The sequence below is a fragment of the Barbus barbus genome, assembly GCF_936440315.1.
Source record: "Barbus barbus genome assembly, chromosome: 23".
NCBI lineage: Eukaryota > Metazoa > Chordata > Actinopteri > Cypriniformes > Cyprinidae > Barbus > Barbus barbus.
The window spans coordinates 13787641-13803645 of record NC_136751.1 but is presented as its reverse complement, the minus strand read 5'-3'; the positions used below and the strand labels follow the sequence as shown (position 1 = coordinate 13803645).

At 37.2% G+C, this 16005-nt stretch overlaps 1 protein-coding gene across 3 annotated transcripts in view; it reads right to left on the bottom strand.

Annotated features, from left to right (window-relative positions):
* The window catches only part of lekr1 (Leucine-, glutamate- and lysine-rich protein 1), a 140198-nt gene that overhangs the window by 42718 nt on the left and 81475 nt on the right, over positions 1-16005 (bottom strand). For all 3 annotated transcript variants that reach the window (XM_079374447.1, XM_079374446.1, XM_079374448.1), the window contains exon 9: positions 11231-11413. In XM_079374447.1, coding sequence (XP_079230573.1) covers positions 11231-11413 — 183 coding nt within the window. The remainder of the gene's footprint in view (positions 1-11230; positions 11414-16005) is intronic.

Below are 16005 nucleotides of genomic sequence, written 5' to 3'. Positions count from 1 at the left end.
TTTCATTTGTTACTAGAATACACAAGAAGACGCAACCGCAGACGGTTGTCGTGGTAATAAACACTGTAAACAGAAACCGTTCGCATGTCCGCACTTAATGCGTATCTCGTATATGAAAAGCATTTTAGGGGGCCCTTGGCTTTTGGGGGCCCAAGGCAGTCGCCTACCTTTGCCTAATGGGTAAGTCCGCCCCTCACGGAGCGGGATCATTTTCAGAGATTAAAACCTTGTGTTGGAATGCAACACGACTTGTTTGTAATGTTTTTATACTGCTTGCTTATGGTCAGTTTTTGCAATAAATACCTGTGACTGCACTTATATTTGCCTGTGTGTGTTTTATATTGTTCAGAGGTGGGTAGGTTTAGGGGCAGGAGTGGGGTTAGGTGCTCCAATGAAAGTAAAAATGTATATAAAATTATTTATATTTTTTACAAATGCATGCAAACCATTAAATTAAGACAAACAACTGAAAACAATGGAGAACACGTCGAAAAGTGATGCTAAAGGGGTACCTTGAGCGTCAAAAAGCGACGCCAAAACGGTCCTGACCAAGCTTCAATATGTGACGAGTTGGGAGTGAGACTGGGTTGAATAAACAAAAAAATAAATCACAGTTGCCACAAACATTTTAAGCAGCACAGTTGTTTTTGGCACGGTTGTTTTTAGAATTCTTCAAAAACATTTTAAAAAACTTACTGACCCCAAACTTTAAAACAGTATGTATGAATAAAATGTAAGAGAAAAAAAGTATTTGTTTTAAATATATATTTTCTAAATAATTAATAAGTATGCAGGTAGTAGACATGGTTAACAGACAAACCTTCCAAGATTGTTCTCTCTTCTTGTCTGTCATCAGTTTTAAACTTTGATTATGGTTTGACTCATAAAAACCTACTTCTTGTTGTCAAGATCTAAACAAAAGCCTTTGTAAAGCTCTTCTGCTATTAGCCGAGACAGACAGCTAGGATATTAAAAAAACGCTGGTGACTAGACAGACAGACCGCTTGGCAGAAATTCCATTTTTACTGCACATTCCTCTGTGGCTCAAACATTCCTCCCATGAGACATAAACTGTGACCAATCACGGATTGGTGAAGACTGAGACACTCACAAAAACAAACAAACAGCTCAGGAGAAACATCAAAGTCCAAACAGACTGATTGAATCAGATCATCACATACCAACATTCCTACATCCACCTATCCTGACCTAACCTTTCTTAGTTAAAAAGTGTTTCTTGAATAAGATATTCAGAACATTTCAGACCTTAAATGAGCATAATAGGCTAAAATTACCTTAGATACATCCTAGTGTGTGTTAATGGAGGTTGCTGTAATTCCCCTGAGAGAGAGGAAGTCACACAGAGAGGAAAATGGAGTGAGCGAGCAAAAGATTCCAGACGTATTCTTTTTTTTTCACCCAAAGAGAGAGAACGTTTCATCTTGACAGTCTAGGGGTTTACGTGCCATGAGGCGGCATACTATTAATGTTAGATATGTTGGGGACCGACAGACACGCAGCTTTCTGACAGCAGTTATGCGATGGGTCTTGAGAGAGTTGGCCTATAATGGGGATGTCTGCAGGAAGTAGCTCTCAGAAATACAAGTGTTAAATACGCCCAGTCTGGAATGTCCACACTTCACTGAACTTGTGTAATCAAATCAATGGCAAAATATCAGAGTGGCAGATAGAAAACAAATGCTCTGAAAATGGAAGAAGTTGGAGGGGAGGCGAATATAAACACATGCCAAAAAAGTTCTGAGAGAAGTCTAGAATTTTCAACACAGCTTTGAGGTTGAGGTCACAGATACTAAATGTGTAACCGCTCACAGGCATGAGACTGAATGGGGGATAAAAAATATTAAATGACAGGATAAAAATGTGGCATAGTTATGAAAAGAACAATAAAAAAAGAATCAAAACATTTTCCACCAATCTAGCTTTTCTAGACTGGCATGGTTTAGTCCAGATTAATATTTGTTTTGTTTGTTTGTTTGTTTTGTTTTCCATGGCAAATATGAAAATTTGAATGGCTGTTTGAAATTTTTGTTCAGACCAATGCGAAAACTCATACAAAATTTGTATGCACCATACATATTGTAAATATTTAACAGTTGATGGAAAAGAAGCTAAAAAGGGTAAACCCAAGGTAACTATACTGTGCATGCTCATTATTATTGTAATATATCAAATTACAGAACACTGACAAAGTAAAAAAAAACACTAAATTAAATAACTAAACTAAATAAAATAACAATTGCAACAATTACTTTTTATAACAATGTCTTAAATTACTTAATTTTACTAAGATGTAGAAAATGTAGAACAACTACTCTATTTTCTACATTTATTTTTCAATTTGTCTATCTAAGCACTTCTGTTTATCTTTATTAGTTTTCACTGAAAAATATCTGCCTGTCTGTGCGGAAGGTAATGCATGAGTTTTACACATTATTTCAAGTCCAACATTTATGTGTCTGTCTGTATCTCCAGACAACCTTGGGTCATTTCACTCAGACATACTGTTTAAGATTAGACTCAGTGTCAACACACACACTGTACACCATCTCTTCATTATGTCTTTCTAAATCATTCCACCTTCACTCATCTCCCTCTATCTTTTCTTTTGCCTCATATTCTCCATCAGAAGAAGATTTCCAAATTATATTTGTGTCAGTCAAAATGAGTCTGTTGTTAATGGCATTCATTTATTTGCCAATTAATGACAGCCATTCCCTGCAGCCAATAAATGCAGTGACAAATGAGGCCTGTCAATGACAATTACATACAAGCTGTTTTCTAAATTTTATGCATAGTGTATATTGATCTGAATGATAATAAATAACTAGTCTCCTGACTGACATACTGTAAACATTCAGTAATAATCTTAAAATGTATAACCTTAAAATGAAAAGAAATAAAATTTGATCATATGTATTTCTGACTAATTCTGAATTTGATTTGAGTGTTCTGATTACAAAATATTTTGGGTCCCATTTACACCACCATTTATCACAGTCTGCTTGTGATCATCTGAGACAAACATCAGTATCAGGAGTAAACAGACTACTCTCCCATTCAATTGTGTTATTTATTTTTTTCAAAATGTCTCTTATGCTTGCCAAGAGTGTGCTTATTTGACAAAAATACAGTAAAAAAAATTTTAAATAGTTTACGAAATTTTAATATTTTATATAATTTATGAAATATTATTATAGGCAAAAAAAAAGTTTTCTATTTTAATATATTTAAAAACAAATTCCTGTGATGGCAAATACTTTTTTCAGCAGCCATTATCATCAATGTTGAAAACAGTTTTTGTGAAAAATATGCTTTTTTTTTTCAAAAATATGCTTTTTTCAGGATTCTGAAAACAGTTAATCTGCTTAATATTTTTGTAGAAAATTATGCATTTTGTTCAGGATTTTTGAAATCTTTTGTAACAATATGAAAGTCTTTAATGTCACTTTTTGATAAATTCAATAAAATTTAAAATAAAAAAAGAGAAAAAGTATGGCAGAGGCTATTTGCACTAGTACAAATAGCATTACGTGGTATTTACACTAACTAAAAACATCAGTATTTTCTTTGCACTAAATGTGAATAGCAGTTAGATGCTATTCACACTAAGTTTTAAGAGTGTTGTAGATGCTGTTAACACTTATGCTATAAATACTGTTTGCACACTGGCATATTGTAGTACATTGTAAATAGCATATTCAGGGTGTATGATTATATATTAAAATCATAAATAGATCCCTAAATCCCACCCCTATTCCCTTGCCATACTGAACCACCTGGGCCCCTATTTACAAAACATCTTAAGGCTAAAAGTAGCTCATAAATTGCCGATTTAGGAGAAAATCGTAGAAATAATTGGCGTGTCAATTCTAAATTTAGGGCTCCTGAATTTTTGCTCTAAGAGTATTTCACAAAGCGTTTTACCGCTGAACTAGCCCCTAAATATGTCAAACATTAGGAGTAGTGAAGAGGACTCTTAAAGGTGCTGTGTGTAGGATTGACCTAGCGGTTGAACTAGGTATTGCAGTCCAAATTCAAAATATTGGGTTTTTTTTCACCCGGCCCCTCCTCCTCAGACTTGCCGCATACGCAGGTTGCCAGATTAACAACACAAACAGGAGTGAGCGCACATGACAATGAATGAAATGAAATATGCAGTGTTTTCCACCAACTGGCAACCCGGGGTGCCGAATTACAATTGGGTAAACTGGCAGTGGGAAGGCTTCCCAAACCAAAACAGAGACCGACATTCCGGTCTGGAATGCACATTTTCAAAGGAGTATAACTGACTGTAGCATTGTTTTTAAGATAAACAAGTATGTTAACTTAAATACCTCTTAAATATCTGCAAACATATTATGGTATTTTTATGCTTTAGTAGATTTAAAGACTTACATAACAGCAGCTTTAAGTCATTAAAACCAATACACATACTATCCTCCCTGCTGAAAATCAAAACAAACAACAACAAAATAAAAAAATAAAAAAACAATACAAACCATCACAGATATTCTAATGGTTTCCACTACAAATACCATCACAAACATTACAAACCATCAACTTTTAACCATTAAAACCAATAAAAAATGGTTTCCTGTACATATTCCATTAGGATTTAGTGGTTTTAACAAGCCAACAATAGAAGACGACCAATTACCAATAGAGATCAAGTGGCACCATTACAGTTTCCATTGAAACCAATACAATTCCCATTATAACTAGTAAAACCATTACAAATTTTGTGATGGTTTCTATTTTTTTGTTTTTCAGCAGGGATAAAATTACTGTTGTCAGCAATCTGCCTCGGAACATAAACATTTTAGAAACACGCTGCATTTATTTGCACGTTTCCCACAAATCTTTTTTATTTTTTATTTTGAAGGTTATCCCAACTCCAAATTTTCCTTTGATAATATCTGTTACGGAGCCGACGAGAGGTGAGACGTGCGGATCCATTTGCAAGGCTTTTATTTAGAGACGTGGTCGACACAGGCAGGGTCGAACAACATCAAACAATTATGGCATAGGCAAGACACAGAGTAATCCTAGGGCAAGCGTGGGTCTATGATCGGCGAACGATATCCAGAGGGTTTGAAAAGAGGGGTAGTCCGATAAGCTGAGCAATAATCCAAACGAGGTATGAACAGAGTCCGAACGGCGAGACAAGGGTTAATACCAAGATACCTGGGCAGGAATCAGGAAACGAGGCTATAAACAAAATAAACTAAACTAAGACTTAGAAAACATGGAAGGGCTCCATAATGTATCTATCACTAGGAGAGCAATAAACGCTAGACAATACTGGAACTAAACAAACACAGAATGGCTCGGTAAAGCAGCTACCACTAGGACAGTGATAAATGCAGAACAATACTCGGAGCTAAACATAAACACAGAATGGCTCAGTAAAGCAGCTAACACTTGGAGAGTGCTAAACGCAGAACAATACACGGCGATCTGTGAAAAGAAGTCCATGGTTTATAAAGGGTGTGTGATTGTGAGATGGTTCTCAGGTGTGAGCGTGTGATTGAGACAGCTGTGTGTACTTAGTGCAATGAATGATGGGAAGTGCAGTCCAGTGTATTGTGAGGTGTGAGAGTCAATATGATGGAGAGATGACCTCTTGTGGCAGTCGGACAAAAGACCACGAACCGGATTCGTGACAATATCCTTGTTTTCATTACCAAGTTAGGCCAGAAGTAACAGCTGTTCTTGCATCCAGTTTGGTTTTCTTTTACGTTTGCATGTCTTACTATAAGGCATGATTATTCTACTCTGTTAATTAAAAGGCTGTTTATATGCATATCCGCTAATTGTTTATGAGAAGCACACATGTAAGAGCCTGACAATTAGCTGAACATATACTTGTTTAATTAGTGACATTTGAATGTCAATGTTACAATATTTAAATAAATCTCTGACAGAGACTATCAGCCAATCACTGTGTGCATAGTTAGTAAGCATGCTGACATCATCCATAGCAACGAGGTCAGCCCTGCCCTTACTCTTAGCTTAAGACTTATTTCTATTCCTTAGTAAAAGGTTGTCTCAGCAGCTTTGTGAATAGGTTTTAAGAGAAAACTCTTAGCTAAAAACTTTTACTGCTATTTAGGAGAACTCTTAGTGGTAAGATCAAATGTTTTGTGAATACGGCCCAGATCAGTATAGTGGTTCTCTAAGGTTCAGGAAGTGTAAGGCTATATGTTCGGCTCTATGCATACTCTAGTATTTGCTTCAGAAATTAGGTATACTTTCAGCTTAATTTCAATTACAGGCCTCTTAACTGCCCCTTAGTTGCTTTATTATTATAATTTTTTTTTACTGATCCCATATCCTTTTTCAGTCTTTGAACTGGCTGGTGTGAAGGGGGTGTCAGGGGTTCAGTGACTGTGGTTGTATGACCCTGGGCCATGCTTGTGGGAGACCAAAAGTAGCTCCCTCAGTGAAGTGTTGCTCTCTCCCACTCTCTCTGTCTATAAAAAAAACATCAACAGTGTCATTGTGATCCAGGCGGATGCATGAAAGAGGGGTTTGTTCTTATTTTTCAGTGCTTATACAAAGGCTGAAGCAGCAGTTGTTTGGTGGGCAAAGGATTCTAGCGAGCTGGGGGACAAAATGTTCTCTGTAGAGCAAAACAGGGGTCAGAATCTTTCCTGCTTTAGCCGATGGAAATGCACGAGCCAGGACTGGGATAATTGGCAAAGCGTGGTTACTGCAGGACGCTGTTATTGTATGACTGTGAGTGTGTGTGAGAATACAAATCACATGCCTTTTAGTGTGCTTGCTCAGCATTTGTCCCTCTGAAGTAAAACAGCACGCTCAGTACAAGCAGACGTTCAGGACATTCTGTAAACGTCTTTGCAGTTCTGCAATGTGTTTATTCATTGTTTGAACGTACAGTCCCCTCCTCTGATTGACTTTTTTTTTTAAGAAACATTTACCTCATACTACTAAAAAAAACATGCCTCCCTCTTAAACCTGCTGGTGTTGCTCTTGAAAAATGGAGTAAAGTTTTTTTTTTTTCATCAGTTTACTTACAATCAAAAGGAAAGCTATAATGATTATGCTTGTCAACATCTAGATTTGCTTTTTACTGCTAATGTTTGTGATTATTAGCTGGATTTCCCCATCGTGCCTTTAACAATCTAATCAAGCTCTGTTTTTGGGCTGAGTCTGACATCCTTGTTCCTTAAAGGATGACAGCTTAAATGCTCATTTCCATCTCATTACTCAAACACCTGCGACCTCTGACCCCTTCTTACCTGCAGCACAAGTATGAGCCTGCCTAACAAAGCCCATGTCTGAAAATCAGTTTGACTGCTCAATGACTAGACCACTACATTTTTAGAGAATCAAGTGTTAGCCTTAGGCTGAAATGAAAGGTGTTGAATAGCACTTGACCAGATGACCACTTGACAACTAAAGGAACATTTCTGAGAAATAGTCTTAGAAATAGACTGTAATATACGTACAATAATGTCAGGCAGGAGTGAACTGAATCGAGAAAACCACATGCTGCAACAATAAAACTAGGGAACATTCATGAAACATAGTCATGATTGCAAAGACACGTTTGAAGATATTGAACAGTTGCTGTGACAGGTTCTAGTTGTTCTCAGCAGTGACCAATGAGCCGGCTAGTCATTTTCTTGCCCATATCTGACCTGGATAATAACCTGATCTCATGACAAAAACGTACCTGTGGGAAAATTTTAGCAAGATACGAAATACATAGCGTGACATATTCGATGTGAAATGTCCACTGAGTGGAGCTAAAAGAGTGGTTTTTTTTGTCCTGTGGGATTCGTACCCAAGGATTTCGCATTCTAAGTCCAATTCCATGCCAGCAAGCTTGCTACAGGTATATCCGGAAAACCGCAACATATGGAGCACTAATCATAACTGTGTACAAAAACGATTACAAGTGTTCGCTGTTTTACCACATCTAGTGTTCATTTCTGTTGGAAACTGCAGTGATATGTATTTATTGGTATGTAAAAAGTTCTCACAGGTACGTTTTCGTCATAGAATTAGGTAGGGAAAACCCTAGCAATTACCCAGAACATACAATAAACCATCTAAAACTACCTAACAGCCATTTTGAACACCCTAGTAATAGCTTAGGAACCACCTAGAAATAACAATACATTACCAAGAGCCACCAAACTCAATGTTATGAGGAAGTGTTCGTGCACCGGCTATTATTAGTATCTTTGTATCTAAATTTGCTATTCAATGCACTGGAATGATGCTTGATGTTAGCAGTTTTACAGATCATCGTGGTCTGTCTGCATAAACAACAGTTGCCTTTACATTGTGGTGTTCAGGCAAAATAACACAAAATTGTTCGGTCCATTCACTTATGAATTGTCTATTTTCAGTGTCTACTTTTTCTTTTCTTTTCTTTTCTTTTCTTTTCTTTTCTTTTCTTTTCTTTTCTTTTCTTTTCTTTTCTTTTCTTTTCTTTTCACACTTGCCATGTTTTTGCTTTCAGACTTGCACTGTCTACACCAGATGCAACCTGTTGTCGGCTTTCTACATTGGACACGTAAAACCGAAAGTAGCGCAAACACATGGAGTCAGAAACGGGCATCAGTTTACCGTCTAAGACTCATTGCATTTTATTTGCTTTTCCTGCTTGTGTCCGGTGTAGACATGGTTCACATTGTCAATGATGCCGCATTAGAATATTTAGTGGTTTCATGCCAACAACATGATAGGTGTAGTGTTACACTGACATAAACATCTGACTTCAGCACAGAGCTGCAGGCCAAACATTTGTCTCTTGTCATTTGTCTCCCCAAAAACAATAGTAAATACAAAGAACACCTCAGCAACCTAGTAACAATCTAACAATACCCTAGCAACCACTCAGAACACCCTAGAAATATCCTTGCAACCTTTAAGTAATGCCACAGAAACCACCCCAAACATACACTAGTAGTTCATCACCAAGAACTCCCTAGAATCATGGTTTTGCATGATCAAGCAACGCTCGTGTTTAGTTCACAGATGATTATAAGTGATCAACAATGTATTCAGACTGGAAATACATAGGCTTATAAAGAGGAAGATGGATTTTTGTGATCAGATAACAAGCCTGGACATCAACATGAAAATTCACTAAAAGCAGGCAACAAGACAATTAGTCCATGCAACAGCTGAGGTGTAAACAGGAGTGAGCCTATCACTGTAAGCGAAAGGAAGACAAGCCTGTGCTGTTGGTTGCTAACAGACAGGTAGCCCTCAGGGACAGAGGCGTGTATACAAACAACATCAGACATCCAAACACAAACTGCTGGGACGTAACAAAACCCCAATGAAAGAGAGAAAAACACAGAAACTCAAGACACAGGTGGCCACTCATAAAATTAAGCACTGATCAATGAGAGTACAGATGTGAATTGAGATGCAATTACCTTGAAGAATAGGTGGAAAAGAACAATAGAAGAATCAAATGGAAAACAGTTTTGAGAAGAAGAGGGGTTTAGAGACCTAAACCACTCTAAGGAGCCATTCACAGAGAATGAAAGATGAAGGCAGTGGAATGAGAAGAAAAAAAAAAAAACGCAAGGCTTAGATATGAGTTTTTTTTTTTTTCTTCAAATACTGAAACATTGTAAACTTGAGGGTTACGTTTTTAGAATTTAGTGCCAAGTTCGTGACACTGCAAAAGTGCAATGGCCAAAAACATCAGTCTAGTTCAGGTTAACATACAAAAACAACTGAAAAGCAGTGCAATGAAATGAAAAACACTTTTTTTTCAGTGTAAAAATATGAGATGCAGAGCAGTGGAATTAAAAAAAATGCATGGTTTTAAAAAGATAGAAAAAAGGAAAAACAGCACAGTCCCTGTTAAAAAAGTTATATATTTAAAATACATTTATTTCATACTAAGTACAGTTTAAATCTATATATATATATATACATATATACTGACATATCGCTTAACACTTACTGATAAAAAATGACAATTCAACTTTATTTGGAGTACTAGATGTGTGTAATGCATATTTCATATTATTAAGCCTAAAATGTGTTTTTATGTTACTATTAACAAGGATTGCATTATATTTGAATAATAAAGGTCTTTAAATGCAAAATATTAAAGTGTACCTAAAGTATAATTGCAATAGTTCCACTTTAGCACAACAAAATATACTTCAGTATATCTTTAGTTGGACTTCAAAATTAGTAGTTTAAATTGATCAGACTTTAAGCATACCAGTTTAGTAAACCAAAAGTACAATTGCAGGGTTTATTTAATATGTAAATGTATTTGTAGTATAGCATGAAACAAATGTATTTCAAATACATTTTAGTATATTTATTTTCACTAGGGAGTGAAAATGGTTAATTTGCATTTAACAACTTGAGACACAGGGCAGTGGAATGAAAAACATGTGTCCGTATTAGAATTTAGTGTTCTAAACACATTTTTAAAAGCTGAACTTTTTTCATTTGAGTGTCACATTTTAGAATATATCATAACAAACATTTCTGTCTAAGGCATACTTACATTAAATAAATCCAATGGAGAAGCAGCATGGTGGAATGCAAAAATGCATTCTGGGTTAATCACACAGAACCCTTTTTGTGTGTGTGTGTGTGTGTGTGTGACAATGCTTTTCCATTTTTTTGTTTCTATGTAAACTTGCTCTACATGGACGTCTTGTGTCTGACTGTTGTGCTCTCATGTCTTCTGCAGCATCTCACGCATGACACAGTGTTCTAAAAATGTGGTGCTCAAGTTAAAATAAGTTTAACTTTTGAAAAATAGGTCTCCAGAACATGCATTTTTTCCCCATCCAATTTTTCACACAAAAACATGTGTATGTGAACCAGCCCACACTCTGCTTCACATCCTGCCTAAAACACTCCTTAATCCTGGTAATATCTCAGAAACACACAGCTTAAGTTGGAGCACAGCTTCTGCGTAACAGCTTTTGGTGGTTTGTTTTACCATTGCAAATGAAGACAGATAGAGAGGAAGCAGGTTCGCAAACAGTGAGTCATATTCTACAGGTCCCGACATGCCGACAGACTATTTAGAGGAGCAGGTGGGATGGAGGGATGAAACAGAAAAAGGAATAAAAAAGCATTACAGCTGTTGTGTGGCTGAATGCACATGTACTTGTGTAAAGCAAGCAACACTATTTATTCTCTCCTGCTGTGGAGTGTGACATGTGAGTGTGTTTGTCTAACAGACCTCTCCTGCAATAAAGTGGATCGGGCTACTCCCAGGTTCTTCATCTCGCCCTCTGCCCGTTCTAGTCTCCAGGTCAGCTCCTCCTCTTTCTGTTGCCACGCCAACAGCTGCTCCTGCATGGACTCGCATCGTTGTTGACATGACAACCAGCTCTCCTCCTTCTCCCTCAGGTCTCGGGACAGCCTTTAGGGGAAAGAACACACACTGACTCACGACACATGCAACCATTTACACCCACATGAAAACTATATCTGCACACATCTGCGCACACACAAAACAAATAGCTCTGTTCTGAAACCAAAAGTACTGCCTCAATGCATACTGCCTACATACACCCTACCCTGCCGAAAAGATCAGCATATGTTGTGTTTTGGATGATGACATGCTGGTTGTCTTAGCGGATTTCTACATTTCTTAACATTCACAGTTGATTCCAACAGAGTTGGCATTAGCACATGTTGCTATACAAAAACAAAACATGAGTACAAACAAATACTGGGTTATCAGTTGTGGAGCTTTATTTTTTTTTTTTTTTGTGGAAACCAATACATGTTTTTTAGGATTCTTCAATGAATAGACAGTTTAAAAGAACAGTATTAATAAATAAATAAATAAATATCTCACAGACCAAAAACTTTTGAACAGTAGTATAGGTCTACATTTGCACTAATATACAAGCATTTTTCAATAAACAAGAAGTTAATATACACAATATATTACAATATATAATTATATACACAATATTATTGCGATATATCACATTACCGAATACTGGCACATGTCTAGTAACAAGTGAAGGGAAACGGGTAAAATCCACGAATCCTGTCTGTGGCCACTCCTCCCATTACATTGACTTTCACATTACACAGACTGTTGCATGTCACTCTGGACTACATTTCCCATCATCTATTGCACTGATTACACACAGCTGTAACCAATCACACACACACTATATTACACCCACTCAGATCCTTCTCAAACTGCGGAGTATTGTTTTTTTATCGGAGTATTAGTATTTACCCTTTGCCTTGCTGTCTCGGATTGTGTTTGCACCTTGCCAGGACTATTTCCTGTTTGTGGATTATCTCTCGTTATTAACTTGTTTGAACGAATCAGTTAAATGGAAGATTCAATGACTGTACAATAGTCACTTGTTTCACTTGTAAATTCATCTGTGTTTTGAATGTATTAGCTAAAATAAAAAGATTCAGTGAATTATTCACTTATTGTCACCTACTAATGAAACCAATTGACAAGAATCTGAAGTCACTTAGTTGCTTATGTTAGTGGGGGGAAAAGGTCCATTGTCTATTGTCAGTAATGTATGAAGCACAGTTCACACATTAGTCACTTTCAAACCCAGCAGGTTTCTGTTGGTAAACGCAATGAACAATTTGAAGCAAAACAAAATATGCATGGGGAATGTTTTGCTCTCACATAAATTACAGATTGCATGCATTTCCATTGGAACATCTGGATTTTGTCTGCAAAAATTCACTGCGCAATGGCAAATATGACCGTACCTTTATTGTAACCCCTTAGCAGCCAGGTTGAATTTCAAAATGTAATTATTTGGGGATACAATGTTAAAACTATAAGTTATTAGCATTTCATATGAATACTGCCATGGTTGCACTTTTTTCATTCATCCAATTTGGTAGGTGGCGCTGTCATGAAGTTGTGGGAAGTCGTGGCCTAATGGTTAGAGAGTCGGACTCGTAATCCAAAGGTAGCGGGTTCGAGTCTCGGGCCAGCAGGGATTGTAGGTGGGAGGAGTGAATGTCCAGCGCTCTCTCCACCCTCAATACCACGACTGAGGTGCCCTTGAGCAAGGCACCGAACCCCCAACTGCTCCCCGGGCGCCGCAGCATAAATGGCTGCCCACTGCTCCGGGTGTGTGTTCACGGTGTGTGTGTGTTCACTGCTGTGTGTGTGCATATTGGATGGGTTAAATGCAGAGCACAAATTCTGAGTATGGGTCACCATACTTGGCAGTATGTCACTTCACTTCACTTCACGTCATGAAACAATTGGCGCGTTCAAGGCACTGTCCCAGAAATGTGGTTCTAAGATTGCGGAACTGCAGGATTATTAGCATTGTCAGTAGGCACATGGACAATAAGACGAAACTGAGGTTAAAAGTTCTTCTTCAAACTTAACACAGACTGGGGGGAAAAAAGACTTCCTTTACCTACTGAACAAGGACTTCCTGGAGAAACCATTCCATTATGATGTCTCTCCCTTTATCTCTCTCTCTCTCTCTCTCTGCAGGACAAAAGTAGGACATTCCCAAACACAGAAGATCTTATCTGTTAGCCTCAAGCCTCCTCACCCCCAATTGAGGAAGACACTTTGGGAAAAGGTGTGACAATGGCACACTTCCCATGAGGAACAGTTATCACTTAAAGATCAGGCAGTTTCCTTCATAAGACAGCACTGCAGAAGATCTCTAGGCAGAGAAAAAGAAAAAAAAGAGGGTGGTATGGCCTTACATCTGAGCTAATGTCCTTAAGTCTGACAAAGATAAGCGCCATCCCAAAGGCACGCTCACATCTGTGGATTTTTTTGTATGCTTGAATGTTGTGGATAAAATATCTTCCCAAAGTACACACTGGCTGCTTTGGAATGCCTAAACAATAAATGAAATGCTGAAGCTTAACATATGTTCACTATAAAGTTAAATACAAAATGAAAGCAATGTGGAGAGCACATGGGCTTCTCTGTGGGCGTTGCAGAGTCGAGGAGTCACTCTCTGTACATTTTAAGTATGGAAGAGTGAGAACCGTGGTTAAAGATGACAGGGGTCGGATTTAAAATAGATTCAGTCTGATATCTGTCATCAGAATAAATCATTAGCGCCTGTGACATATGAGTCTACTTTGCACATATCGTGGCTCCTTTGAGATGGTGAAAATTAAAGGAGCTTTGAAAACCGAGATGTGAAGTGTGTGTGTGTGTGTGTGTGTGTGTGTGAGGTGCGGGAAGCTCTAAAACCCAAAGCCCCGTGAGTGGGAAGTGCTTCCATCTGCCATCACAGAGCTTCACACGTAGCTTAAGCCTGCTGACACATTACAGAATTTAATATCTATACAATATCACTCCGTCTGAAGCAGAGCTGTGATACATGGATAGAGGGGGAGGGCATAAGACCACAGAGCGCAGAACATCACTCACATATGTGCTATAAGCTCAAAGGCATCGGGTCCTCTTTCACCTTTCTCTCATCTGTCTTCTGTTCTTTATCTTCCTTTTGTAGCCCTTGTCAGTTTCCACATATAAGGTACAAAGCAAAGCCTGAAACTGACTGCAAACTTCAAACTTTTATTTACAGATCATTTTATTTGCAGGTTGCATTTTTGCAGGCTTATTACAAAAATGATCTCATTATTTTGGTTTAAAAAACAAAAATATTTTTTCTTTCTTTCTTTCTTTCTTTCTTTCTTTCTTTCTTTCTTTCTTTCTTTCTGTGTGTGTGTGTGTGTGTGTGTGTCCACAAAAATGTGAAGCAGCACCACATTTTTCAGTATTTATAATAAGAATTCCAAATATATAAGAATTCCAAATTCCATCAAAAATATCTTGATTTGTGTTCTGAAGATGAACAAAGGTCTTGCGGGTTTGGAACGACATGAGGGTGAGTAATTAATGACAAAATTGTAATTTCTGGTTGAACTAACCCATGATTTCTAAAGAAAATTTCTCAAGGAATTATTTCTGTCTGATGAAAATTTTGATTTGCCAATTACATTTTGAAATAAATTAAAACTAATTTTATTTAAAATGTCAAAAAGCTATTTTAAATGCTAATACATATTTGTATTGTTTTTTGAGCAAATACATGTAGTCTTGGATAATATAAGAGATGTTTTTAAAAACTTAAAACATCTTACCAACCAAACTTTTGAATGATGAATGAAAAAATTGAATGAATGAATGAATGAATGAGGCATTTATATAGCGCTTTCATTGTCTATTGCTGTACACTTTACAATTACTTTACAGTCATATGGGGGGAGGGGGGTCTCTCTTCCACTATACCACCAAATTAAATAACATTTATAAAATTATAAGAGAAAAAAGGGAGAATCGGTAGTGGCTAGATAGTTTGGGACAGAGTTTGTAGCTACTCATAAACTCATATTTTCAATAAATGAAAAAGAAGAGGATTTGTAGTTTTATTTGTACCAAATGACATTTAACTTCTTAACGTCTTCTATCCATGCTGTAGAAACAGTCCTAATGATGATTTTATTTTATTTTTTTAAACAAGCTTGATGCCTGTAAAGGGAAACAGTATTTGTGGAGTTCACTGGTGTCTCTTTATATCTGAGGTCCTCTTTGCCCTCTGTGGACAGTTTTCAGGTCTTTTCAGCATTTCTTTATCAGCGTGTCGTCCTCTCTTCAGACTGGTGAGCAATTGTAACAAACAACACACAGCACTCCAAACCACATCCAGGAATGTGCATCAATCCACTGAGACTCTTACAGATGACTGACAGACACTAACAAACTCTGTCTCTGCCACACATAAACACACAGACACACACTCACCACACTTATACACAGACAAACACATGAACACACCCGAGTCAAACAAATACACAATAGTTCATGGTTGTGCACAGTTTAGTGGACCATGACATCAATCAAAACACACAAAATGTGACCAAAGAAGCTCAACACACCTCTATTTATAACGTCCTGGTCCATGTGAGTTCAGTATTTGTGTAAATCTGCAAAACTACTGTTTTTCTCTTCTCAGAGGAAAATTATAT